Genomic DNA, 27,758 nt, shown 5'->3' with positions numbered 1-27,758 from the left:
ATCATTGAGACACAATGTCAATTTGGTACGCCCACTTTGGATACAACGTGACAAATACACACGAAGAGTAGTAAACTATATGAGACAAAAACATTACACAATCAAAGGAAATCTCTATTCTACTGCATTGTAGGGCCCCGAAACAACGAAAATGCCTACATTGGAAAGAATAGTTTTGCAGAGTTCCATTTATCAAATACATTACTCATTTGTTGACTGGTGCAGGGTATGTGTTGGGATACCTCAGGGTGCAGTTAGACCGGCCTGCCCTCTCTCCCCTTGTCTGTAAGAGGCGGTGGACAATAACACTAGAATAAGTCAAACACAACATTCGTTCCTTAACGGTCTAATTGTATTATGTGCGTACACAATAAGTTAAAATATATCCATCCTTCTTTTTCATAGTACCTACAAGGCTCAGTTCGAATGTCTCTACTCACTGACCACTGCACCCTGTGCAAGCGGTACTACCATAGACGCTCTAAGGTCTGCTGCAGCTCTCTCTGTAACATCTACAGCATCTTGCAGTAAGTAAACTGGAAATATTGGCATAACTCATTTATAATAATGTTCAATTTGAGAGAAGTTTTAGAAATATGCATCTGGTTTTTTTAAATGATGTTTGTAGAATCAATAAAAGCTTTCGATTCCCGTTTTCACAGCTTTTGGCGACTCGCATGAGTGCTGATTGTTTACAGGCCGCAGACGAATGATAGGAGTATATCTGTGCGGCGTAAGGACACAAAAAAACACTTACTTGCATGAACATTGTGAGTAGCGGTGCTTACGGTAGAGGATGCCATGCATACTCTTTTCGCGAACACCTGGTGTCATCACTGACTTTCAGGGATTCATTTCTATAATTTTAACTGCCTTTTGCCTTTTACGTTTGGTGGAATTTGTTTCGGCTGATAATCGAGGCTGGTTCTTTTCTGGCGTTGCCGTTACTCATTTATAATAGTTTTAATACCATCTTGTTATTTATGTTTAGCTGTCACCACCGCCTGCCAGTGTGAGCTTGACGCCGCTAAAGCAGACACCTCTGATAATGCCAAGAAGTGCACGTGAGTTAAACTAAAGGTTTCATTGTTAAGAGACGGCGTTTAAGTACAACGCCATTTTGTTTTGTCCACATCTCTGTAAGAGGCGAGTGCAATACTATCAGACTAAATATAAAGCATTCATTTCATAATGGTCTCACTTTAGTATGTATGTACAATATCAGTTTCCTTCTTTGTCCTAGTGCAACACTGTCGACGTTTCAGTTTTCCTCGTTTACTCTGACATTTCCTTACCTGAAATATTGAAGTGGTTATTACCTTAATTGAGGGAAATAATACAGTTTCAAATACTTATGTCTAAAAGTGTCCTGACTACACTGAAAACCTGCCTCTCTGCTATCACCACCACTACCGAGGCAGGGTGTACTGCCAAAACCCAGGCAGCTCTTCTGACTGACACCAACACCAAGATAACCGAAGCCAAGTGTAAGTGTTGTTCCTAAGCCCATGCATTTCTATGAGTGTGTACATCACTTCTGTAACCCTACACTAGACCCGAATTATGTCCGGGTTCAGCCATCTTGCTCGTGGGATATTTCGTGTGATACATACCAAAATCACAAGTATCACTTTTGTATTAATATGAAACTAATTAAGATAATGTCCTTGGAGTTAGTTTATGAGCACATAACGTACACAGTCCTCGTAACACACTTCATTAATGACACTCAGCATCGGTTGTTATATGTTTTTTTTTCAAGAAATTACGTTTTGGTATTTTTCGTTGCAGGTGGGGCGGATCACGCGACCTTTGCGACGACGTCACTGATCGTTTCAGTTCTTGTAAACATGTTCCTGTAACAGCCCGCAATGCTGGCACTTTGAAACTCCTGTTTGTTCTGAACTCTTCTACATGTAGATGTGACATATTGTGGAAGGACGGCAATGTGTGTCTTATTTGAATTTTCTATTTGTCGTCACCAACTTTCGATTTTTATTACCATCATTAGTTTTCCTATCTTCGGTTTAAACTGTCAATGAAAACGAGTTGACTTATTTGATTATCGACATGAAACTATTTTCAATTAGGTTTTCCGAAAAAAAATATGCTTGTATGACCGCAATGTATGACGTGGGCCATACACAATTCATGTAACCACTGACGAACACTATGTGGTCATACTAATCCTCTGATATGTCCGAAAGGGCATCTTTGGTTCCGGTTTTGATAACTCTACGGCTTATAGGCTGTTGTTCCGATCGTAAAAAAATGTACGATACTCACATGACTCAACCCACGTGTTCCGCACCCATATGACGTGTTGAGTTAATCCTAGTTGATTTTTTCCGCTAAAATAAATGGTACTGTTCACGAAATCTACTTGTATGTTTGTTTTTTAAGACCTACAGTTGTTATCACAATGCCATACTCTCCTTTAAGACATACTTATTTCGTAATCTTCATCGCTTTTTCTTTAAGTAATTGTGAGGATTCTTCGAATGACCAAACTTCACATCGATGATGACGGTATGATGAGTTACGATCATGTGATCAGCCAGTGTAAGGTTTGAAAGGTTAAATAAATTATCTTGTGAGATCAACACGTTATCAGAAATAGCATTGGGGCGGTACTGTAGGTATATGAGAACATGCTCATTTCCTCTTCGGACAATTCTTCAAAGATCGTTCATATTAGGTTTAGAAAATCATATACTAATGAAGTGAACCTACTCAGAGGGGTAATACTGTTATTTTCTGCCCTTAGTCCTGACTGATCTTGCAGTATAAACAATGAAATAATGTCTACTTACGATGTTCACGTTTCTTGTCATTGAAGTAACATTTGGTTATTCAAGAATTCAAAGTTATACGATTTTATATGGTTTTGGTTGGCTGGTTGGTAGTTTTACGCCACACTCAGCCATATTCCACCTATATGATCAAGTGATTGATATCATGAGCATCGATCCATGCAATTTAGATCATGAGAACAAAGTCAGCGAGCCTGACCACCCGATCCCTGTAGTCGCCTCCTACGGCAAGCCTGGGTTGTTGAAAACCTATTCTACCTCGGTCTTATGTGGTTCTGAAAGAATAGATAGTTGTAAACAGCATTCCGGTAGAAGTACAAAGTATACACGTTTTGCTAAGTTGAATATTGCCTTAATGGGACTCCGAGACGCTAACATTCTACGTCTAGGCTCGCGTAAACTCTTGCGTTTCACTCAGTTTTTCAGATTATAGATGCCGTGTCAGTTTGACATGAGCGGAAACCCGAATGCAGGACCTAGACGTTTACCATTTTTATTAGTGAGTGAGTGAGTTGGGTATAACGCTGCTTTTAACACTATTCCAGTTATGTCACGGCGTGGCAGCTTAATGTTGGAGGAAAGCCCGAAGTGATGCAGGTCTTAGACTTTTACCACTTCGGTGAAACCCACGAGCACGGATATGGTGCTTGCAAACCTAGAAACATAATCGGGGCGAACCAGGATTCGAACCCACAATCATAGGTTTATGGCGTGTCCAAGGGACGCTACTTTGCAGAGCGTCGACTTAGACGACTGGGCCACCGAGGCGAATTCGAGATTCGAACCCATGCGCCCATGAGCTTGAATTTAGCGTTAACCGAGTTCTAGCAAGTCGTAAGTGGTTTGTGGCAGGTGCTTTGAGCAAGCAAACATGCACATGTATTGAAAACTGCCCTGACCAAAATTTATTTTTCACTAATTACATTCGCGGTGGTGTGTCATTTATAGTTTTTAGAAGGTATATATGGTGACTGCTTCCTTTTTCGCAGTTCAATGCAATCAATATAAACCACAATAATTTGGCACGTAAAATAAGGTATATTTGGTATAAAGAGTATAATTAGCGTTTCAATGAGTGAAAATTGCAACAAAATATTATTTGTACATCATCATGGCATTAAAGAGCAGTCAGACCTGAAAACCATTTCTTAACACATATAGATATTCCATGATTTCAGTACATGACAGACCAGTTCCATACATTGCTAAAGGTGTTTCTATGAACACAGACACTATGAACAAGATCTATACAATTCATCACAATAATTGACAGTGTAGAACTATATAAATATTCCACATATCACTCAATAATAGACAAAAATGTCTTTATATACCATGCTAAATAATCAAATACACGTACGAACAGAAAAAAACAACATCAATCGAGTCATTAGGGACAGTTTGCAAAGTGGTAACAATGATGAATATCTGACCACAGGGATTGGAAAACAAAGTAACAACTGTGAAAGCACATCTTGTTTCTCAGCTGGATCTGTGCATGGCATCTCTGCTGCATGCTGTATGATAAGAGGGGTGATTTCGGTTTTCCACTCGTCGCTTTTCGCTTAGTGTCTCACAATATGCCATCAATAGCAGCTTACGGAGTACCATTTTCACTAATCGGAAAGACACACATCTGAACATGTACTAAGCTTTACAATCAAGGTTTCACCACCAAGCTTCCAACATGCTTATGGCAGACAATGTGGCACTTGCTTGTCAACATGATGCGCAATGCTGTGACATATTATGACCTCTTCAGGCAGTTATTACACCTCCTCATTCACGGGCATTCAAATGGATTGGGTGGTCATGTTTGATGGTTTGGTTGACAGCATGGCTTCGTATAACGTTGATGTGCATCATTGCCTCTTATCCTAATCACCAAGTTGTCTGATCCAGATTCGATTGTTTACAGGTCGCCGCCGTATGACAGGAGTATAGGCAACAAATGAACACTTACGTTTTTGATAAAAGAGAGTTGCGGGCCACCCGTAATGCACGTCTTTCTTGAGCGGTTCGCGATCACCTGGTGTCATCACTCATTTTCAGTGATTCATTCATATAATTTTCATCACTATTTTGGCATTTACGCCCATCGGAATCTGAATCGGTAGATAATCCAGAATGATTATTCGCTGGCGTAGACATTTTGAATTTACATGTAGAGGGGCTCACTGATCTACGCCGAAGCTCAGACAAACACTCGATCTTGTTAAACTCCGGTGACAACTCTCATTCTCGGTAGACTGCAACTCGAGACCCTTAACTAAAAGCGACAAAACCCCTAAATTCAACCAATGACAACACATATATTAGAATCTTACTTATTTAAATTCTATGACGTTATTAACAAGATCCCTCAATATTTTTTCAACGAGGATAGCATGAACAAAACAGTTCAGGTGTTATCATGTTGTTGGCTACCTTATACATGTACGTGATACCAGACCCCCTGGAAATCATAGTTATTGATGTCATATTACTTGACCATCAGCGTATCTTCATTGCATATCTCTTTAATATCTGACTCCATCCGAATTGATATTGTTTCCCTCGGTTACATGGCATGTTCTGGTATGCCGCCATATAATCGGCGCGTGCATTTGACTTGCGCAAACAGTTCGTTTTTGAAACACTCGGTGTCGTCATGTTATTGGTTATATGAAAATGTCGAGACAAGACTTGAAGAAGTGGATTTTAGAATTCTCACGCTCTCACAAGGAACAATTGGTTTTAAGTATAAAGGAGGGTCAAGCCCTGCCCCCACATTTAACCATTCATATTGAAGAGTATCTCGAGCATTTTATTGTTATGTTCAGGCCATGTGACACAACATTTCGGTGCTATGGAGACGGGTGTTACATTTGAGGGACGCACTGATGTTCGCTGCAGTGTCTGCGAACGCAGAAACGGTGCTCATGCAAACATCCCCAGATCGGCGCGTGCATTTGACTTGCGCAAACAGTTCGTTTTTGAAACACTCGGTGTCGTCATGTTATTGGTTATATGAAAATGTCGAGACAAGACTTGAAGAAGTGGATTTTAGAATTCTCACGCTCTCACAAGGAACAATTGGTTTTAAGTATAAAGGAGGGTCAAGCCCCGCCCCCACATTTAACCATTCATATTGAAGAGTATCTCGAGCATCTTATTGTTATGTTCAGGCCATGTGACACAACATTTCGGTGCTATGGAGACGGGTGCTACATTTGAGGGACGCACTGATGTTCGCTGCATTTTCTGCGAACGCAGAAACGGTGCTCATGCAAACATCCCCAGTCATGTTGAAATTTGGCGTGATAGTTCTTCTCCTGGGTAATTTGTATGTTTGCTTAAATTGATAACATTACGTCAGACAATTGAAATTAAGATTTTAACTTTTGAATAATATACGTTTCAGTTTTCAGATTAATTCGAGCTTTACCAGCAATGTTTTTGTTTGTTAGTATGTTTGTTGTTTAACGCCGTCTATTCAAACTATATGACGACGGTCTGTGAATAATCGAGTCTAAACCAGAGAATACAGTAATTGATAACGTGAACATCGATCCACGCAATTTGGATACGATCAACCAAGTCAGCGAGCCTGGCCGCCCGATCCCGTAATAATAATTAGTCGCCTCTTACGACAAGCATGTGTTACTGAAGACCTATTCTAACCCGGATCTTCACGGGTGTTACAAGCAATGACAGACGATATTTTATATTAATAGTGTTTACAGAACGGATATCTACACTACTATCAGTCAAAAACCTCTTGATGCCCATGTTGAAGTAAATAGATTCCGCTAAGATGTTCATGCGACATGTGTGTGTAGTATCAGCAGAAATCATAGCGAAAGTTATCAATTGCAGATATGCATTTAAGTGGAAATGTTTGTTTATCAGATATGTTGACACGGATGCATGTTCATTGGATCCTTGCTACACATAGATGTAAAGTCACTGAAGCTTAACTATGGAAATAAGAATATTATAAATCTCTGATTCATGTTGGGTTGTTTTATAAGGGACGCAATTTCCATATTGCGATGCTACCTATCTATAGGACTCTAGCTGTATTTAAACTACTGCTATATTTCAAGAGATGTAAAGATTATAATACATTAGTTTCAACAACAGTTTACAAATATTGTTCTACGATGGCTTCTTTCAAATACTAAGCTATTGCAGTGACTTATTAAATTTATCATCAGTTAAAACTGACAACATTACACGCATACATGTTCATACATGTTTTACATGTATATTGACTTGAACAGATTTTATAATGCCATTGGAAGTGAGATATTCAAGAATATCAGTGACACAAATCCCCTCACGTCAGGCAATGATATAAACAGCGTTTTGACACCTATCGTTAAATATTGTTTGTAGTTATTGTATAATGTTGTTAGCATCATTTTACTCCTCACACTAAGTGTTCAAACTGTAACGCGTTCACGACCAAACCATTCATATATGAAATAGAAGATAGTCTTAAATGTTTCAAACGATAGAGCCAAAGGTTCGTACAATCCGTATTTTATTCCCAATATTTACTCTCTTACGAAACGTAGGAAATACCTGTACTGTTGTTGACCTGGGACGCACTGAATGGTGACAATCGTCCACGCCTCAGGTTTGTTTGTACTTGTTCCGTTATCTGCTATTTAGGAATGATGCACACGGACGTTACCAGACATTTTAATGTTCATCGAAACACGATTTCATCCTTTAGACCTTATCAACACAGGGCAACACTTATTACTTGCCACGAGACGGTTGTCCGCGCGTGACGTCACGCAACAAGACGATCATTTTCGGCTGGTGGCTCAAAGGAATAGCTACAGAAATGCCAAATTTTCAGCTGGGACAACTCCTGGGCTGAGACCAATTAGTGGCAGAGCCGTGCGCAACCGGTTGAAGAGGCACAACATCCGGACCCAACGTCGAGCGATACGCTAAATTCTGCTTCCATGTCATCATCAGGCACGTCTAGCCTGGTATAGACAGCATCGGTGGTTCAGAAGACAATACGAAGATCGTGCACTGTACATGATCACAGAATGGTTCAGGTTTTATCTTGACAGAGCTCATTATATTAAATTTGAATGGCGTACGCAATCAGATTCGTTTGAGATCATGAGAGACCCTTGTGCTAATACGGGAACATACAGTTGTGTTTTGTAACATAAGCACAACAGTACCATACTGCCATGGGAAGTTATTTCCTCTCCCCCACAGAACATGTCTGGGATGAGTTGGAAGAACGTGTAAGGGAGGATCAGAACCAACGGGTAACGCCAGCTCAGGTTGAACCAATCTTTTGTTGACATTTGGAACAACATACCCAGGCTGTTTTCAATGCACGGCTGCTCCCTCGCCTGTAATAAATGATGGTCACACCCGTTATTGACATAGTTAATTACGCCACGTCTCTTTTAGGGCGTGTCGCTCTGTCTCCTTTCTGAAAGGCAGAATAAGTCCCTTATAACCCACTGCGATGCAAAAAGCCGAATGCTTTTTCCGAGTCAATGAAAGTCATTTGACACAGCACAATTTAGCCTCAGCTAAATCGGACAGCTGTTTTCTTTCAATTTTGATTTTGTTTTTAATTCTTTAACAATGTCGTATTAAAACATGTCAATAAGATAAATTCGTTGCAGCAGGATCACGATGGGTACATCGGGTTTCATGCGTCCCTTGTTTTATAAATTCCGGCTCATGGTATAAAACCTAATTCGGAACGCATAAAACCTCATGTACTCCTCGTGATCTTGCTACAACTAATATTATATCATGGTTAGCATACGTTTGCGAACCTAATGAACCTTCTGGAATTTGTTTTAATGTCAGTTTGCGTGTTAGAGGCGACTAAATGGATTCGGTGATCAGGGTCTGTGACCTGGTTGCTTGTGAGACATCGTTCCCTGACAGCCGAGAGGTTCAATGTTCAATGTCATATCATATCGTACTAATATCTAGGGCACAAAAATGTATTTACCTTTGATAATCTCCTGGGTTTGTGTAAAATATTGTTTGAAAACGAAACAGACCCGTTAAGATCCGGGTTAGAATACGTTTTCAGCAACCCATGCCTGTCGTAGATATTTATCTTCTTCAGATATTGTTAGGCAGTATTTTGGTCGCTTCCATGGCCGATAAAGCTGTTATTTAGAAAAAATAATTGTCGCGCAGTAACTGTATCGTTCTACAAGAAAGTGGCAAAATGTATTTTTTGACGCATAACAATATATCGGACAATATATCAACAGTTAGGAGTATCTGCTTTTCAAACCAGGTGAATATGCCTGGGCCAGATGGAGTCATGAAATGATAACCTGAAAAAATTCTCATCACCTGCCCCAGTAGCTCAGTGGGAAAACAGTGGGTTACAAAACTTAACACGGTATGTGAGGTTGCAGGTCCGATTCACGTCATTGAATTATCATGTTTAAAACAAATTACTTACTTCCAACCAATCATCAAACACAAGTGTGTTCACATCAAAAGGCAAGTTTATAAAACGTTAAATGTTATGGAATGCCTGCTTACCTGGGCATCTTAAGATGGAATGCCCGCTTACCCGGGCATTCTGAGGGAATAACTCCTTTACAGGTTTACCTGAAAAAACTTTTTACGTTGACATATAGAGAATCTCACCCGAGTGTCTTTTGATATCAAATATATCAACACGAGTTGATAAAAGTGGAAAAATCCTGAGGCTTGATATCAAAAGACACAAGATTTTATTTATCATCCAACATCATTCTTCCAGCTTTTTCAGTTTGTTGACAGTAATTAGCAGTGTCTTCAGTGTAAAAAAAGTACTGCTAACAGCTTCAGTAGCAGAGCCATTAGTGATGTCATTTGATTGTGACGTCATGGTAACCAGTGGCGTCACAATGGTCTGCAAAGGATTGTGATGTAATTTCATTGATCTCATCCAACCGATATCTCCTGTTGGAGCCAGTTTGGGATGATAAATCCAAGTACCACTGCAACGACGGGAATGCAGAAAATGCTCTTGGAGATTAGCATATAAGCAGACAAAACATTTGAGTTTGCTATAAAACGGAGATTTTATAGTTAGACCAATGTAAGACAATCCTTACGATATCTGAACACGCATCAAGTATATATGTGGATTCAGGCCTAAAAATCGTGGCAGTTTAATGCAGAAGGAAATGCAAAAGTGACTTATGTTTCTGTTGAAATCGTCCAATCAGTTATCAGCGGATCCTGGCACGGCTAAGGGAAGCAACTTTAGTGAATGTTTACTCTATTCAGTAATGGTTAAACTCTACTTTTGGAGAGCCGGCAGTACCTGTGATCGAATATTATCAATTCAATTGCCATAATTTCAGTACGATAACGGTTCTTTGTTATCCTATTATGTCAGTTTGTTCATGGCGTAACAAATTATAATGCCAAAACGCATCAATGAAATCAATCATTGACAACTTTGATGACACCCTAAGGTATTATTCTGAAGCAACAAGCTTTCATAATCAACCTTAGCCAGCGGCGAGTTGATTATAGTAAATCAGGGTAATATGTTTACTGATCAAAATAAAATGGTACCTAATTCCATATTGTTGGTGTGTCTACAGCCCTAACTGACACGTGTCAGTGTGAGGTCGACGCTGCAAAGGGAGACGCTTCCACTAGTGCCAAATTTTGCATGTGAGTGAATGTTCATGAATCACATAACTTTATCTTATTGTACGCATAGAAACATGTATCAATATTCACCTTTGAAGAAAACCAAGTAAAACTGTTGTATTGTTGGTAACTTGACTACGCCTTGTTGTCAGTAAAGAGGTTCCACTGTGACTTTACAAATAGACCACTTTGGTAATTGTACACTAGATGTTCCTATTTCTGTTTACCTGGCTATGATTGTCATCCTACTGCTTTCCTGAACACACTTTTCAGTGCCATATGACTGGGCCGATGTCACGTTTCGGTTTTGCTCATTTCCATACCTAATCGTTTGAAGTGTTTTGATGAGGAAATAATGACAGTTTTCAACATATCTTTCGTTTCTGAAAGTGTACTGACTACCCTGAAGACTTGTCTCTCTGGCATGTCCACCCTTACCGAGGACGGGTGTGCCGGTACCACACCGACACCAAAATAACAGGAGGCACGTGTAAGTATGACTGTTCTGCATACCAAGCATTGCTAGGAGTGTGACCCCGGAAAAGTTGTATTAAAGCCGTATTGAGCCATCACGCTGGTACGACATTTCTTGTGAAATAAACGGGTCAACCTTGAAAGATTATATCTTTAGTTAGTTTATACCAACATGACTTACACAGTCCTTGTTACATAGTACACTTAATATCGACATTTTAGAAATGACCTCTTGTTTTTTCGTTGCAGGTGGGAGTGCTGCGGATCATGTAACCTTTGCGATGACGTCATTGGTCGTTTCAGTTCTTGTAAGCATGTTCCTTTATCGACCGTGCTTTAACGACCTCTTTGTTCCAGGTCCTTTTTGACATATTGTGAAACTATGGTTGTTTCAATATTTATGTTACTTGAATTTAATTTTTTCCTGTGTCACTGACTAAAATATACCATAACAGTTAACGGCGTGACATTCCGTCTGTGAGAATGTGTCTTTTTCGGACGTCACTGATATACAATAAAATATACAGACAGAATCATTAGTTATAGTTATCCTGCCTCCAAACGGCCATTCGTCTTGTTACAACAGGATCCAACCAAACCGTGTTATAACTAGGCGAATCTTTAGTTTGGGTGGCTTAACTGTTTTGTACCATGTTCGATTTTTGTCGCCGTCTTGCTCGTATGCATCGAGAGTGAGCCAATCTGTGGCATCACAAAACTGTCTACGTCATCTCTTTTTGGCCTGGTGGCTTTAGATGCGTATTCAACTGACACAAGTCGGATTAGTCCGTGTGACTAAGTTTTATGAAGACATGGACAATATTACGCTGTCGCAAATAGGTTATGCACTGGAAATAAAAAATGCTGTTGTTATCCTATCTTAATTATGTGGTGCGATGGGACTGAATATTCAATATTGGAAGAATTTACCTTGTCGCAGTCAATTGACATATACGGTGCTGACAGTAAGGAGATGATATTATTACTACCAATATGCAACATTGTTGCTGTTGCTAACATGAGCGAAATATAGAGGTCTCAACCTGGATGTGTAGTAACCAGCAGGCTACAGCACGACTGACAGGTACCGCGGCTGAACCAAAGGGTCACCCAAGTGAAGTGCCATATCGAATCAACACAAGAAAAAATACCCATATATACAAAATATACAATTTTGTATATTTGATATTTCCAAAATATACAATTTTGTATAGTTGGTATTTCCAAAATATACAATTTTGTATATATGGTTAGATTTTACCACTGCTTCATTCAATTTCCTCACCTCTTATAGAATGTTTCACATAATATGTGGTTGCAAAGTTTACTAATGATACCGAACAGTATAATTATTGCATGTGACAATAATGCTTTAATACTATTTTCATTATGACAACTATATGATGTTATGAAATAATTTGTATTTCGTTATGTTTTACAGATCTTAATAACAGTTTGATCAATATAAAATGCGTACGCCAGCAACAAGTAGTAGAAAGTAGTTTTAAACATTGATGTTTATCGTTCCAAAGCTCTGTTCTCCAGCTCAGTTCATCTTTGTTTACGAGAACGTTTTTAATATGGGCAATTTTCTTCTTTCGGGACATTGGAGCAGTCATAATATTCATAACATCATAAATATTAAGATTACAGGAAATTTTAACAACTTTAGTACTCCATGAACTTTTACATAGTAACCATTTTCTTCATCAAAGCGTTACAAGTACTGTTATTAAATCTTGGGGTAGTCTAAAAACATTAGCATGTAATGTAACAAACGGGGAGGAGAGACCCATGTCTCCATTAGTGGCTATACATGGAGGTACCGTTACTAACACCAAGAAATAATTTACAGGCTCTATTGTGGATTAGATTAACGTTTTATCCTCATATACCAGAGCCATAGAACATTACCGGCTCAACAAGACTTTCATACAGTTTCATAAAAAACATTATAAGACATACACCCAACAGAATAAGACAAAGCATGGCTGGCAGAATTGTACAACTCTTTCACAGTTTCACATATCTAGATGCTCGTCAACCCGTAGTCCCAGATAACGATATGATTCTACATAGACCAGTGTTTGCCCAGCGTAGAGGAATCTGGTTAATCTGTATCACTTAACGAGTTTGAATAGCTTACTCTGCCCACAGTCGAGAGCAGCACAGTAATTAGTAGTTTAGACCAGCGAATACACTGGTCACACTTGACTGGTCTGTCTGATGATTCGGTCACCTGCCAAATGGGATGTCTGACAATTGGGTGTGAACCTTACAGAGGAAGTTATTTTATGAATGCGTCACGTGTTTCAAAAGAGATGACCATTATCTAAGTAAAATACTTCTAAGATCATAAAGGACATAACATTTAATAAAGTGAAATTCATTTTCGACAAACTTTTATGAACAATTTTAAAACAGTGCGGGCAGATTCTATTTTCTCAAAGGTTTGGGGGGTTGTAAATCGTCCTGTTTCGATCCAGATCTAAAACTAGCTAAAATGCGACGGTGGTCCCTGTATTTAGAACATAAGGAGCAACAACGTTACGATCATGAAAGTTCTTAATGTATTGCCCTTAACGTTATGTTTATCGTTCCAAAGCTTTGTTCTCCAGCTCAGTTCATCTTTGTTTACGAGAACGTTTTTAATATGGGCAATTTTCTTCTTTCGGGACATTGGAGCAGTCATAATATTCATAACATCATAAATATTAAGATTACAGGAAATTTTAACAACTTTAGTACTCCATGAACTTTTACATAGTAACCTTTTTCTTCATCAAAGCGTTACAAGTACTGTTATTAAATCTTGGGGTAGTCTAAAAACATTAGCATGTAATGTAACAAACGGGGAGGAGAGACCCATGTCTCCATTAGTGGCTATACATGGAGGTACCGTTACTAACACCAAGAAATAATTTACCGGCTCTATTGTGGATTAGATTAACGTTTTATCCTCATATACCAGAGCCATAGATCATTACCGGCTCAACAAGACTTTCATACAGTTTCATAAAAAACATCATAAGACATACACCCAACAGAATAAGACAAAGCATGGCTGGCAGAATTGTACAACTCTTTCACAGTTTCACATATCTAGATGCTCGTCAACCCGTAGTCCCAGATAACGATATGATTCTACATAGACCAGTGTTTGCCCAGCGTAGAGGAATCTGGTTAATCTGTATCACTTAACGAGTGGTGAATCGCTTACTCTGCCCACAGTCGAGAGCAGCACAGTAATTAGTAGTTTAGACCAGGCGAATACACTGGTCACACTTGACTGGTCTGTCTGATGATTCGGTCACCTGCCAAATGGGATGTCTGACAATTGGGTGTGAACCTTACAGAAGAAGTTATTTTATGAATGCGTCACGTGTTTCAAAAGAGATGACCATTATCTAAGTAAAATACTTCTAAGATCATAAAGGACATAACATTTAATAAAGTGAAATTCATTTTCGACAAACTTTAATGAACAATTTTAAAACAGTGCGGGCAAATTCTATTTTCTAAAAGGTTTGGGGGGTTGTAAATCGTCCTGTTTCGATCCAGATCTAAAACTAGCTAAAATGCGACGGTGGTCCCTGTATTTAAAACATAAGGAGCAACAACGTTACGATCATGAAAGTTCTTAATGTATTGCCCTTAACGTTATGTTTATCGTTCCAAAGCTTTGTTCTCCAGCTCAGTTCATCTTTGTTTACGAGAACGTTTTTAATATGGGCAATTTTCTTCTTTCGGGACATTGGAGCAGTCATAATATTCATAACATCATAAATATTAAGATTACAGGAAATTTTAACAACTTTAGTACTCCATGAACTTTTACATAGTAAACATCATAAGACATACACCCAACAGAATAAGACAAAGCATGGCTGGCAGAATTGTACAACTCTTTCACAGTTTCACATATCTAGATGCTCGTCAACCCGTAGTCCCAGATAACGATATGATTCTACATAGACCAGTGTTTGCCCAGCGTAGAGGAATCTGTTTAATCTGGTTAATCTGACTGTTGGAATATTATCTATGCATTATCCTGTCTAAAAATCTAGATATATTTACAATATCATGTTTGCATTTTTGAATCATTGTATTCCGGAGTGGTCTTCATATAAACTTCTTGAACAATCCGCTTCATGTACATTTTCAGAAAAACATAACATAACATGGGAATACCGTTCGAATTGAGCCTCGCCCAATTTCCCTGTGCGCTGTGACACATGTTAAACCATTTTTACAGTTTTGTCTAATTTTAGCGATGATGAAAACTGAGTAGAGATAGGATATATTGATGAACAAAGTCTTTATTACAGTTAGGAGCGACGCTTAGGTGTATGTTGTAACACCATTATCAAGCAAGTGATGTTGTTCATCCACAGATCTTATCCTCTCTCAATACTCCAACCTCCAAATTCCTCGCAAAGAAGATAATGATACTTGTTTTGAATCTTGCCATCGTACAAAATATTCTTCGCACAGTATTCAAGAAACAATGTAATATTAATATCATACTACGCCATCAATATATGCTGTGCAATATTTGAGAGGTTGGCGCCTGTCGGGACGGTGTGAGATGCTAAAACTGTTCTTGTATAGTCTAGTATCCTTTGGCTAGTGACAGCTACCACTGTTTATTCCCATTCAAGTTGCTAGCGGTGTTTCATCTAAACAGTATTATGGGAACGGAAATTAAAACATTACTTCATTCGTTATGCTACCATTTTTGAATATATGTCCATGAGATTAATCTGTTCATTTTTCCGTATTTTTATTACGGAACTTATAGCTTTGTGTGGCACAAACGATCAAATAGTAAGATGACTACAATTAAAGGACATTAATAACGAGAGGCTGTTCACATATATGTACATCATATATGTACCACGCGAATCATTTCTGATTTTACTCGACGTAAGAGCTAGAAACGTTACCTACTTCCGGCGCAGCGGTTCTAGATGTTGGCGCTATCTAGATTGGGTCCCTGACACATGCAGCTGAACTTTTATAAATCTATTTTTTGCAAATATATACTGGTCACTCCAACTAATCATTGTTACTAAAATATATAGGATTGTTGTCTATAACGTGTCCATTTGTATGTCTGTTTTACGTCTGTTCTACTAATTATTGACACTAAGAAACTCGTACAATTTTTTAAATCATTACTAAACGTGTTGTACTTGTCTACATCTGAATTGAAAAGTGGGAGAAAAGTTGCTTACTGTATTTTGCCGCCTTTGATGGTTCTGATGATCAAGATGACGACGTCAAAATCTAAGTGTTCAGGAGTCGATGAGGATTCAGGAGTTTTTGAATTGATGCAGAATCAAGGTTGGGGGTTATTATAGGCCTAATAGTGCACCACGTGATTTATGTCCAGGCCCCCGTGACATGCAGTTGTCATGTGACATGTAATTAACTAATTGAATTGCAAAAACAATTCCGACAGCAAATAACCGCATCCACAACAACAATGCGTGGATGCAAAGAAAGAAACCATTTTAAACCCCTTTCTGTATATTTGTATTTGTATTCCTTTCTGAAACTATCATTCTACAAACAGTTGTGTTCACCGCCCATTGTGATACTTCTACTTAAGAAAATAAAAAAGGATGTTTATTTAGTCATTTGACATGCGTTCATTGTAAACAAGGATTAGTGTGAAAGGATTACTAAGTTTGTCATCCAGTATAATGCACTTCCTCGATTAGCATAATTAGAACAGAGTTTGTAATTAGTTATATCCTGACTCCAGTTAACCAAGGCAGCTACATCAGTTGTGATTTAGGAATTTGTGGAATCTTAATGAAAATAACGACCGTCTGTCACAAAAATACAAACGAACATTGAACACGCACAGTTGCAGATTTTCCTTTCGTACATTTGAGGGTGAACGCGAACGAAGCCGTGCAAGATGCTTTACAGCGATTTGTCTTCAGAACACATATTGAGCTCAGGTAAGTTTATTAATGATGATATTTTCATCCATTCATAGATATGGCGATCATGAGCGCTGACACTATATGTATTCGCAATAGAACATTTGGAAGACTAGACACAAATTGAGTCACAATATGACAACATCAAATCAAAGAATTTGTTTAATGCAACAGATTTAAGGCATTGAAATTGTACATTATTATAAAATACAGGAGTGTCGCTACGTCTCATGTCAAATACATCAATGAATGCTTTATAAAAAAACTTAATTTAATATTACTATGAATTTATAGCTAAAATTATGGAGTCTTGCATGTCGAGCCAACAAACTATAGTACATATTATTCACCTTGGAATTTCTGTTTACTGTGCTTGCGGTGGGGTCAACCCTATTCCCAAAATGGACAGTTCCAAATACTACTGCATAAAATATTAATGCCAATTTGGAGAAAATTACCAAATGAATGAATGCAAGTTAAACTTAATCCAGGGAAAAAGAAAACTGTTCAATATCACGTCAAAGTGTGCCCAAGTGCAAAACCTAATCTTAAAATGAAAGGACTTTGGTATTAATATTTCAGTCAGATTATGATATTGGCGAGTTAACGAGGTAAGCCCTATGATTAATTGTCTTAAATACCTTTCTGGTGTCCACCGCCGTGAACCATACTCAATCACTCAGATAAATAACCCCTTTTACATAAGTCATGAACAAGCATATATATATTGCCAATATTTTGCTCCAATGTTTTGGATAATTGTACCAAAGAAAAAGAATTAATCCTAGAATGTCTACACATTAATTCATTACGGACGCTGAAATAATGCCGATGAGACGTTTATTTTTACCTCGCCCACTCACTAATTACGGACTATTTGTTGGCCAATAATTGGTACAAGCCACGTGAAAATGTAGAGTGAGACCAACGTAGCCATTACACCTTTTTTACAAGATGGAAAACATCTTTGCTGTTAGTGATTACATATAAAGAAATCTAACCAATTCACAGGCTATACGTTGTAGAACTGAATGCAAGTCATTCCTACCTGATACCATTAATAATTGGAATAGTCACCGGAAAAAGAGGATTATTAAACTTAGACAATGTTATATTCAGTTAAGCCATGATACCAGATTTTGTCACTTTAAACTTCCATCGGCTTAAAAAACACATCTCAGATAATACATCATGCATGCTCTTGTGGCTGTCACAATAGTACACTGCATTAATTTTTACACATGCCCCAACTACAATATATTTAGAAACGATTCTATTCTAAAGGTTAAGTGAGTTTCTAATCAGTGGTTTATTGGAAACAATTTGAACAGTGCCTAATTTAGCTATTTTGAAATCTAGTAGTAAGACTTAATACATACTTTGAGACACGTATTAAGTATTAAAGAGTTAAATAACTTTTCTTAGAAAACCCCTTTCCATCAACCGCACTGTTGACCTATCTTTTTTGTTCTGTTTTGATGTATTGATGTATTATTTAATACAATATGTATATCTCCCCTCATCCCAATGTTAATAAAAGGAAGCTTGGTGGGGACTTTTGGGATATAAGAAATGAATACAGACTGCCATATTGTCTGAATGTCTTAACAATCACCGGGTGTGACCACGTAGACAGGATATCATTCGGGTTTCTCATAATTACTCCATGAGCATGCTTGGTATTGTAGCTTGGGGATATTAAATGTAAGTTTGTTATCAGAGGAGATTGATAGTGAACTTTTAGTACCAGTTAGATATGATATCTATATGACTTCTTTCTGTTTGACAAAGGATTAAGGGTATATGTGTGGGTAATCCTTCCACGCTGATGAAAGAAAGTCACTCTACTAGTTCATGTAATCTACGTCAAATAAGATCAGAACACATGCATTATTACAACATACTCAGGATACCAATAACAACGAAATGTACAAATTAACAAACATGATCAATATTATTATTACATGTTAATGCCATGTATGTAAATATAGCTATATAAACATATGTTTAATTTTTCAGCTTGTGTGAAGTCGTCCATAAATACAAGAAAACGTATATTTTCCCAAAATTATATTACCCTCAAAAGGGCAATTATATTCATGTTACATTTTTTCAGTCTCTTTTTTAATTCGAATGACGTAACATTTATGTTACTTTGATTTTATTAGACCCATGTTGTTGTTACAGACCCAGGGATTGACTAGGTTCATTACATGTCATAAAAGTGCCGGGACATAATATGGTGGCAATACATTCTCTAATTAACACCTGTCACAAAGGGACGGGCAATTTGGGTTTGTCCTCAGGGAATGTGTTATGCAATTTGTGTATTCACGAAATAACATTCAACAAATTATGTACATGGTCCTGTGATGTAGGATTGATGCATTCGTACTTTTTATAAATAAATGAATTGCATTTTTTTTCTTAACCGTGTGCGAAATACGCATAATGTCGGAAAGCGCAAGTTAAATACTGACTTCATCCCAAAATAAATCACAAACCCTCTCTTATAATTTGTATATTATTCTATATTTTAATTATGTAAATCACGTTCCTGTCACTTTTAAAGTAGAATACGTTAGTCACTCAACCAATTCCATTATTATTTTCCCAAAGATCAAAGATAAAAGCAGTTATCAAGATTTATTTTCCATATCTTTAAAAATACTTAATCTTTACATTGAAACTGCCATCATGATGTATTATTATTATTATTATTTTTACTATTATTATTGATGTACATATGGTTTGCACCCAACCATGCGCGTGCCAAATTATACAGCATCAAGCTTTTAGAGCGCCAACTAAGTTTTCCAAAGTAGAAATTAAGCCAAATGAATATATATCAAGTTTCCTTTTGCTAGAACATATGCATGCTGTTGTGTTTTTTCAAGGTAATCTTCGTTCTCGCATTGATAACAATATTTAAAGAACAAGTATTATAAAATATAATACGGGAATATATTACACACGTTATTTACGCATCCGGTTGCTCATAATACAATTTTCCCCAAGGCCACCGTTTTAAAAAACGCGATTTTCCGCGTTTCCGCCGAGATTTCACATTATAACAATGTATATCTACAATGAAACCGACAGCTCAGAACAAACCAAATTCAACACTTTTAAGTAGTGATAAAATAGTTTTCATCCTCTGTGCAATCCACTCTGTTGGCATATGTGCACGAGAGCATGTTACAAAACACATCGCGGCCTCCCCGTAAAACAAATCCAAGCTCAAACACTTTCAATACAGAAGTTACCGCCAAAGCAATCGCCCCCGACAGCTAATCCCCTCTGTGCATTTGACGATAAAGTCTACTCACATACCAAGCACCGCGCCAGGAAAAGTACCAGACGCCTCAACCGCCCACCCGTCAATATCATTGCAAGGACAGTATGTACTCCCGCTAACAGTGTGGAGTACTAATTAAACCTTCCAGTAATGTTACCCGCCACTAAATCAGTTTTTTGTAACTTGCTGATACTATTTTGCACATACAAAACATTTATAGAGCAATACATAGCAATTATCCTCCTTTACCAACATATACAAAGAAACACAGTGCTCAACTTAAAACACTTCAATTTGCACATATATCATAATTATACACAAATACATAATAATTATCTCCCTTTACCAATATATACAAACAAAACAAATTTGGATACACCATATATACAAATTTGTATATTTTGTATATGTCATATATACAAACTTGTATATTTTGTATATATCATCTTTCCAATCTTGTATATCCTTTGGAAATATCATCTTTCCAAAGGATATACAAGCTTGTATATATGGATTTTTTTTGCAGTGCAAATCGACAAAGATGAGACTTTCTTAACGACCGCTGCTTCGAGTATTCTGCATACAGTCAGTTAAGAAAAACAGAGTCCTTCACTTGGATGAGGTCGGTTGGAATGAAAAGTGAAACAGAAGGCTTTCTCTTCGCTATTCAAGACAAGTCACTTCCCACCCGAAACCGTCAATGTGTGATTAAATGTAAATATGAAATGTATATTATGTAATGAATTGAATGATACTGTCCAAAACATTGTCAGTGAATGCCCAACAATCACAGTATCTTAAGCGACATGATGGTGTGGATCGATCATTTTATTGCCGTCTTCGCCATGCTTGTGGTTTTGACACAGAGGTCCATTCGTGGTATGACCCAGAATACATAGCGGGCGTCATGGAAAATGATCAATACAAAATTCTTTGGAATAGGCCCGTTTACAGCATCAGACATATCTAGGCCAACAAGTCTGTTCTTGTCCTTTTTGATAAATCCAATGAAATCATTTATATTAATGAATTTTCTGTCCCTTTTGACACGAGTGTGATTGACAAGATTCAGGAAAAACATGGCAAATATGCGGATCTCGCTTGCGAAATGTCACGCTTGCATCCCAAGTACTTGTTTGTCCGACTCCCCATTGTTCTCGGTGTCTTAGGTTTGGTACCTCACATTATTGTTGACTGACATTGGGAGAGTACCCGGGCTTGTTTCCAAGAATACAGCCCTTCTGACAATATGAGTAATGCAGAAGGTTGCAGTGTTGGGGAGTCTTCACATTCTCCAAAATGTTCTGGTTGAGTTTGCTGCCTGGGCTGCGTGTAGATGGGGCAAGGTCCCTGGGCTGATAATGAGCCCAACCAGTGCCAGGTTCATCCAAACCCTCTTGCTGCATTTTGATCTGTAAATAATAATAGTATAAAAATATTCTCTAGGTTATAAATATCTCTGACACAGAATGATGTCTTCCAAATGATACAAACAACAGTTGCTTGTGAATCTTGCTGAACAATTATGCAAACACACTCTTTTTCGATATGAAGTAGGTTTAGCAACACATATTGGCTTTATGTTGAAAAATAGTTCCCTGATTGATGCTAATCCTATATGATGAACTTGGTTTTGATCCAATAACCCATTCAATATAAAGTATAGTAACATGTGTTACACTTGTAAAAGATATCAAAAATATTTGTATCATCTTGTCTCAAGCTGAACAGTGATAATGTATCAGAAATGTATATAACATGTTTCAAATGAGTGTGTTAGTGAGTAATATACCCCTACAGATTGTACCCACGATATAGTCTCAGTCAGTCAGGTCAGCGTTTATTCTAACCTCACTTGTCATATACTGAACATTTTGCCTGTGCTAAGGAATTTTCTCCCTTTGTAAATGATGCTGGATCGTCATGCACATATTGAGAAACAGCACGGGATTTTACCCACGTTTCACTAACTCCTGAGGAATCAAACTGATGTCAAAATGTTAGAAGGCTGTGGATGGCACGTTTGTTCACAATAACGGAAATATTCCAAAATAGACATTCCACTTGAGAGTAGGTTGATTGACAAAAATTGTGACTGTGGCCGTGGCCGCACCCTCAACTGTTATAATTAGATGTACCCTGTTTACTGATCATTTACAGGTGGTACTCTTACTTTTGATGCAACTGTACAGTTAGTATTAGAAGCACTGTTATTATTATAAAGGGCTCATTGAACAACTACCAATTTACCACTCCTGTGGTAGAATTTGATCATAAGTGGCCTCGAACGTTTGGTAGAACTTGTTCGTATCGTATGTTCTGTAGCAACATCCTCAGGTGGAAAGGGTGAAGCTTGGTTATTCAATACACGCAAGGCAAGCACTATCATATCAGACTTTCATTGGACTTCTCCGACGCATCATAAAAGGGGATATTGTTTTTGTTACTGTACATGTATTGCTCTGGTCTTTCCAAATAGTCCCGCGAATCTTTAAAACAATTTTTGACAGTTGCCAACTGGGACGGATGCTCGGACTTCTGAAATGTAAAAACGGACTCCAACACATGATGACGTGCATTTAGCACCTGAGCATCTAATTTAAAAACCTTTTGTCTCTTATGGATATCAGAATTGATGTCTTTTTTGTCTGTCGACAGTTCAATCGTTCGACACCTGCTCAGAAGTTGTTTTAACATTCAAGGTTGCAGTAAAGCTTTAAAAAGATTTTGTGGTAGACATGTGAAGGACTTTTCTACATTTGAAGCATCAGCGGCAAGAATGATGTCAGATGCAATTCCCTATTTTGACTTTTACTATAATGTTCCCGTGTTTTGCGCGCCCGAATTTCATGTTATTTAAAACCAGTCATGCCACAGGGTCAAGGGTCATTTCCGACTCAATTGTGTGGACGTTCTTGTTTGTTGTTATATGGCTGCGGTCTGTAACTTGCCTACCCCATTGGGATACCCAATTGGAATGACATGCATCCCCCAAGTCAGCGAGCCTGAGCACCCGATCCAGTTTGCCGCCTCTCACAAGAAGCATGGGTTCCTGAAGACCACTTCTAATCCGGATCCTCTGGGTTGTGTGGAAGTGGTGGAAACATAATTAAATATGTGTGATATGTATGTATTATTTATTTGAAAATATTAATAACAGTACATGTAAGTGGCAGATTACCCTGGACGCTGCTCGTCCAGGCATGAATGTGGCATCCATGAAGGTAAGATTCCTACAGCTTACATGTCATACTCTGTGTGCTGAACTTCTTTCTTTGAAGAAGACACTTAAATAATACAACGTGTTCATATATTTTTGTCTTTAGGCTTCACAATATGCAACATTTCCAATACCGAATTTATATATTGTCAATGCAACAGAATAACCACCCTTACTTGGCGTAAAGGGCAAATATTTATGGAAATTATACGAATGGTTAACTGACAATCAGTGATTCCACCAGGTAATCGTGAACAGGGTGAGCATAACCTGCCCTAACGGTAGCGCCGCCATTCACACAATTTGCATTCAAAAATACGTATTTATTGCCTGACGCAGCACAGCAGTACGCCTGCCATGCGACATCAGCTTATAAACAAACCAAAAGAAACGGTCACTAAACTGACGTGCACTGTAATATACGTAACTGAGTAAGTGATTATGGTTTCACAGCACAGTCAACACCATTCCAACGCCATCGTGGAATGATGGCACACAATCAGTGAGTGAGTATGGTTTTACGCCACGTTTAGTAATATTCCAGCATTATCACGGTGGGGGACACCGGAAATGGGCTCCACACATTGTACCCATGTGAGGAATCGAACCCGGGCCTTGGGCGTGACGAGCGAACGCTCTAACCACTAGGCTACCCCTCCGCCCCTCACAGCCAGTTGAGTAACAGTACCTGATCGCTGCACAATCGTGTTAAGTCGACACTTGCGGACATAGGGTAGTGGGCGCTGGTCCCGATAGCCTGATATTGCCGCGACATCGAGCTCACACCATGCAGCAAACCAAAAACAATACGTTTACATGTTTACAATCACGACCTACATGTATTTAGTTTACAATGAGTCGTAAAATCTCAGTGTATGAAAGACAGACCAAGGGCATTTTCAAAAAAATCTTCGCACTCGTCACTGACACGAACTTAGCGATATTTGCATTTCTTTCAGATATTATAAATATCGTGAATATCAAAGAGAACGTATGTTCCAGGACAGAATTCGAATACTAGATGTTTAAGATGACTATATTTCGCAATATTGATTTCCGCAACGTGACTTGGAGCTCGTGAATCCAGTGTATGTAGCGTTAGAGCTCCATGCCTCCATAGGTTCAGTTGGTGTTCATATGCGGATCCAGGGGGAGGTTGCAGGGATGGGTAAACCCCCATCACCCACCTTTTATGAAGCACACTAAACTTGTATACATTCAGACGTTTTACAAGGGATAATTCAAGAATAACTACACACTGATTACGTCAAAGAGATTATATATATTTTCAACACAATAACACTGTTACTGAAAATACACTTTTCCTACTTCCACGGCGAATGATAATATGGTTTCGACGCCGTCACAAATCATCATAACATGGCCGCTTAGTGACTGATGCGTCCATAATATATACTCTCGTAATTCTCAATTGACTTTGCTTCAGCTCCTGGGGGAGTAATTCTCATTCTGATTTCACTCAAAACGTGTAAATAAATAGGATACGATGGATCATCAGCTGATAATATTGACAGCTTTCCCTTTCCCTCGGTCTCCGTTTTTCTGTTAAACACGATATCGCACTGTCTTGCGACATTCCAGTTTAAGATAGACACTTTTAGATCGTAAGTACCAGCTAAGACGTCGTAGCATATACATACATTCGTGAAATGAGGTAAACACTATTAATACACATTATCATAATAATTGGTTGTGATCAATTCCTTCTTTGAATGTTTGCCTGAAATTTGTGACTGCATATACATGACATAATGTATTCAGTTTTACCCATCCTTCTGAACAAAACGAAGACGTGCACATTAACGCTGTCGTGGCAAGCAACACCTTTCTGTAAGCATCTGTTAACTTATGCTTACATATGTTCACAGTTCAAAAATCGCCTAATGATGATGATTGACAGTTAATCGGAACACATCAGTGGTTCGTGTTATTAGATTGAAATACATGTATGCGTTAAGAAATAAACAGGGTCAAGTAATACATGGACTTAAGTAGACACTTAGTAGACAATCACAAGACGAACCAAGCAGTTGGAGAGGTTTCCAACTCCAGATAATTTTTTACACTGATTTGTTGTAATCAAATTATAACATGTCAGCAGCAGGTATTTTGAGCATACATTAGTTTTTTATTATACCGTTCATTTCGAAGAACGTTGATTTTCTGAGATAGTGCTGTTGGTTAATTGACAATAGACAATTCGAGGTCACACATACTAAATGAATGGTCACACTCTGTTATGATATGATACATGAAAAGAGACATACACTCATTGTTTTTCACCCTGTGTCGCACGTTCCGACGGCCAGAAACCTTGGCCGAAACTAGATGACGGTTTATCGTCCAATACACCTGCACAAAGAAATTCATTAGTGCCCTTTACTTTGTCATAGGCACAAGAAGAAGAATGCTGATGTTCTCACAAAATTAAAGTTCTGAAAGGTGGGACTCCGTATCATTCAACACTGAGGGAGTGAGTTGAAATAAAGCAAAATCACATCTACATATCGGATTCGGCATTGATGTTATGCTTGGTACTTATGACCGCAATGGAATTGTGGTCATAATAATAAAACAAGAATCGTGAGGACAGAGGTTTTGGCTTATGTTTGTTATGTTCACAACAACATCTATCGTACACGGTCGTGACCAGCTAAATGTGGACGAAACTATTTTAATAGTCTTTGTGGAGATTTATAGTCAAAATAGGTTCTCTTGATTATCAAGCAGCCGACTAAGAAGATCGTGTGGTCAGTCTGTGTTACGTGGCTAATTGTGTCATCATACGCCTATGACATGAGTGGTTGCTAATAATAATGATGAGCTGGTTTACGTGATCTATATTCCAACATGTACAGCTGCCGTGAATTCGGCATTATACGTCAAGCACTCATTTAGGTTAATAATGCATTAGTTATGCAAATGACACTACACCGTCCGAATTACCGGGTTTTAAAATAGTGGGTTTTTTTCCACAAGAAACATACTTAGAATACATCCTGCATCTTGTACAAGCAGACACACACACAGACACACACACATACACACACACACACAGACACACACAGAACCCCCCCCCCCCCACACACACACACACACACACACACGCACACACACACACGTGCATGAAAGACGCATTTCACCTCACCTAACCTCCTGTCCAGTCCATCTTGACTGTGAAATAACAAAATATATTTTGCTTTATTGATTCATTTGCAGCGATCCATGACCAGAAGAGGACAGCAGAATATATACGCCTTGTTTTGAAGGATGGCGGCACGGTACCTATCAGTGTGATTACCAAAACAATAAAGGAGTCCTATCGTAATGTTTGTTTATAATGTGAGTTGCAATGTTGAAACAACATAGTGCTTGTCGTATCATGGTTCATGTAGTGTGTGGTGCGGTTGGGTAACCTAGTGGTTAAAGAGTTCGCTCGTCACACCGAAGACCCGGGGTCGATTTCCCTCACAGGTACAATGTGTGAACCCCTTTTAATTATGGTGTCCCCTGCCGTCATATTGGTGGGGGGCGGTCGGGTAGCCTAGTGGTTAAAGCGTTTGCTCGTCACGCCGAAGATCCGGGTTCGATTCCCGACATGGGTACAATGTGTGAAGCCCATTTCTGGTGTCCCCCGCCGTGATATTGATAGAATATTGCTAAATGCGGCGTAAAACAATACTCACTCACTCATATTGGTGGAATATTGCTAAAAGTGTCACAAAACCATACTCACTAACTCAGCAATGTAGTGTGTGCACGCAGAAATATTCAAGTTACATAATACATAACAACAACGCTCATCAAGAGCATTTAAAAATGTTTTTTCTGTTATGTGTTGGATCAAATCGTAACAATGAAGATGTACGTGGGTTTTTAAAAACTAAAAATTGCTTTACGGATTTGGTAGCTACGGCGTGATGATAGACAATGGGTGAGTGCGTGAGGAATTATTGCTTTTCACCAGATCAGCAATCGTGGAGCGTTTCGATGCGAAACACACGTATTATAGTTATAACGTTGACATGATTATAACCACGTGTATATATTTTGTTAGATTACATTCGCGATTTTCAACAGGGTAATGAACAGTCCAAATTCCTGGCTCTCTCTAGTCACCAACACATCGGTGTACCAACACCACCCAGGCAGTGAATGACACTGATGCCAACATAACGTGTAAGCAGTAATGATTGTCATAATTTCATATCAACTACAATCAAGCATAGAAACCAACAGATTGTGTGATGGTGTGAATTCTTTACAATAAGCAGTGATGCTATACATGTAAGTACTGTCTTCATAAGTGCCTGATGATAGCACTGAGA

The 27,758-nt window shown here is 38.4% G+C and overlaps 2 protein-coding genes across 5 annotated transcripts in view; both read left to right on the top strand.

The window, feature by feature from the left end:
• LOC124126172 (adhesive plaque matrix protein 2-like) overlaps positions 1 to 27,758 on the top strand; it is a 145,791-nt gene that overhangs the window by 41,806 nt on the left and 76,227 nt on the right. The gene's annotated exons all lie outside the window — the stretch shown is intronic.
• LOC124128670 overlaps positions 1 to 27,758 on the top strand; it is a 58,035-nt gene that overhangs the window by 5,645 nt on the left and 24,632 nt on the right. The window contains exons 7-8 of one of the 4 annotated variants that reach the window (XM_048386038.1): positions 406 to 527; positions 992 to 1,064. The exons of 1 other annotated variant lie outside the window; for it this stretch is intronic. In XM_048386038.1, coding sequence (XP_048241995.1) covers positions 406 to 527; positions 992 to 1,064 — 195 coding nt within the window. The remainder of the gene's footprint in view (positions 1 to 405; positions 528 to 991; positions 1,065 to 27,758) is intronic. 2 more of the 4 variants (XM_048386040.1, XM_048386039.1) reach the window with 2 other exon arrangements.

The sequence above is a fragment of the Haliotis rufescens genome, unplaced genomic scaffold (genome assembly GCF_023055435.1).
Source record: "Haliotis rufescens isolate VD_foot unplaced genomic scaffold, xgHalRufe1.0.p SCAF_6, whole genome shotgun sequence".
NCBI classification, from domain to species: Eukaryota; Metazoa; Mollusca; class Gastropoda; order Lepetellida; family Haliotidae; genus Haliotis; species Haliotis rufescens.
The sequence above is the reverse complement of the archived record's forward strand: the minus strand, read 5'-3'. Positions and strand labels throughout refer to the sequence as shown.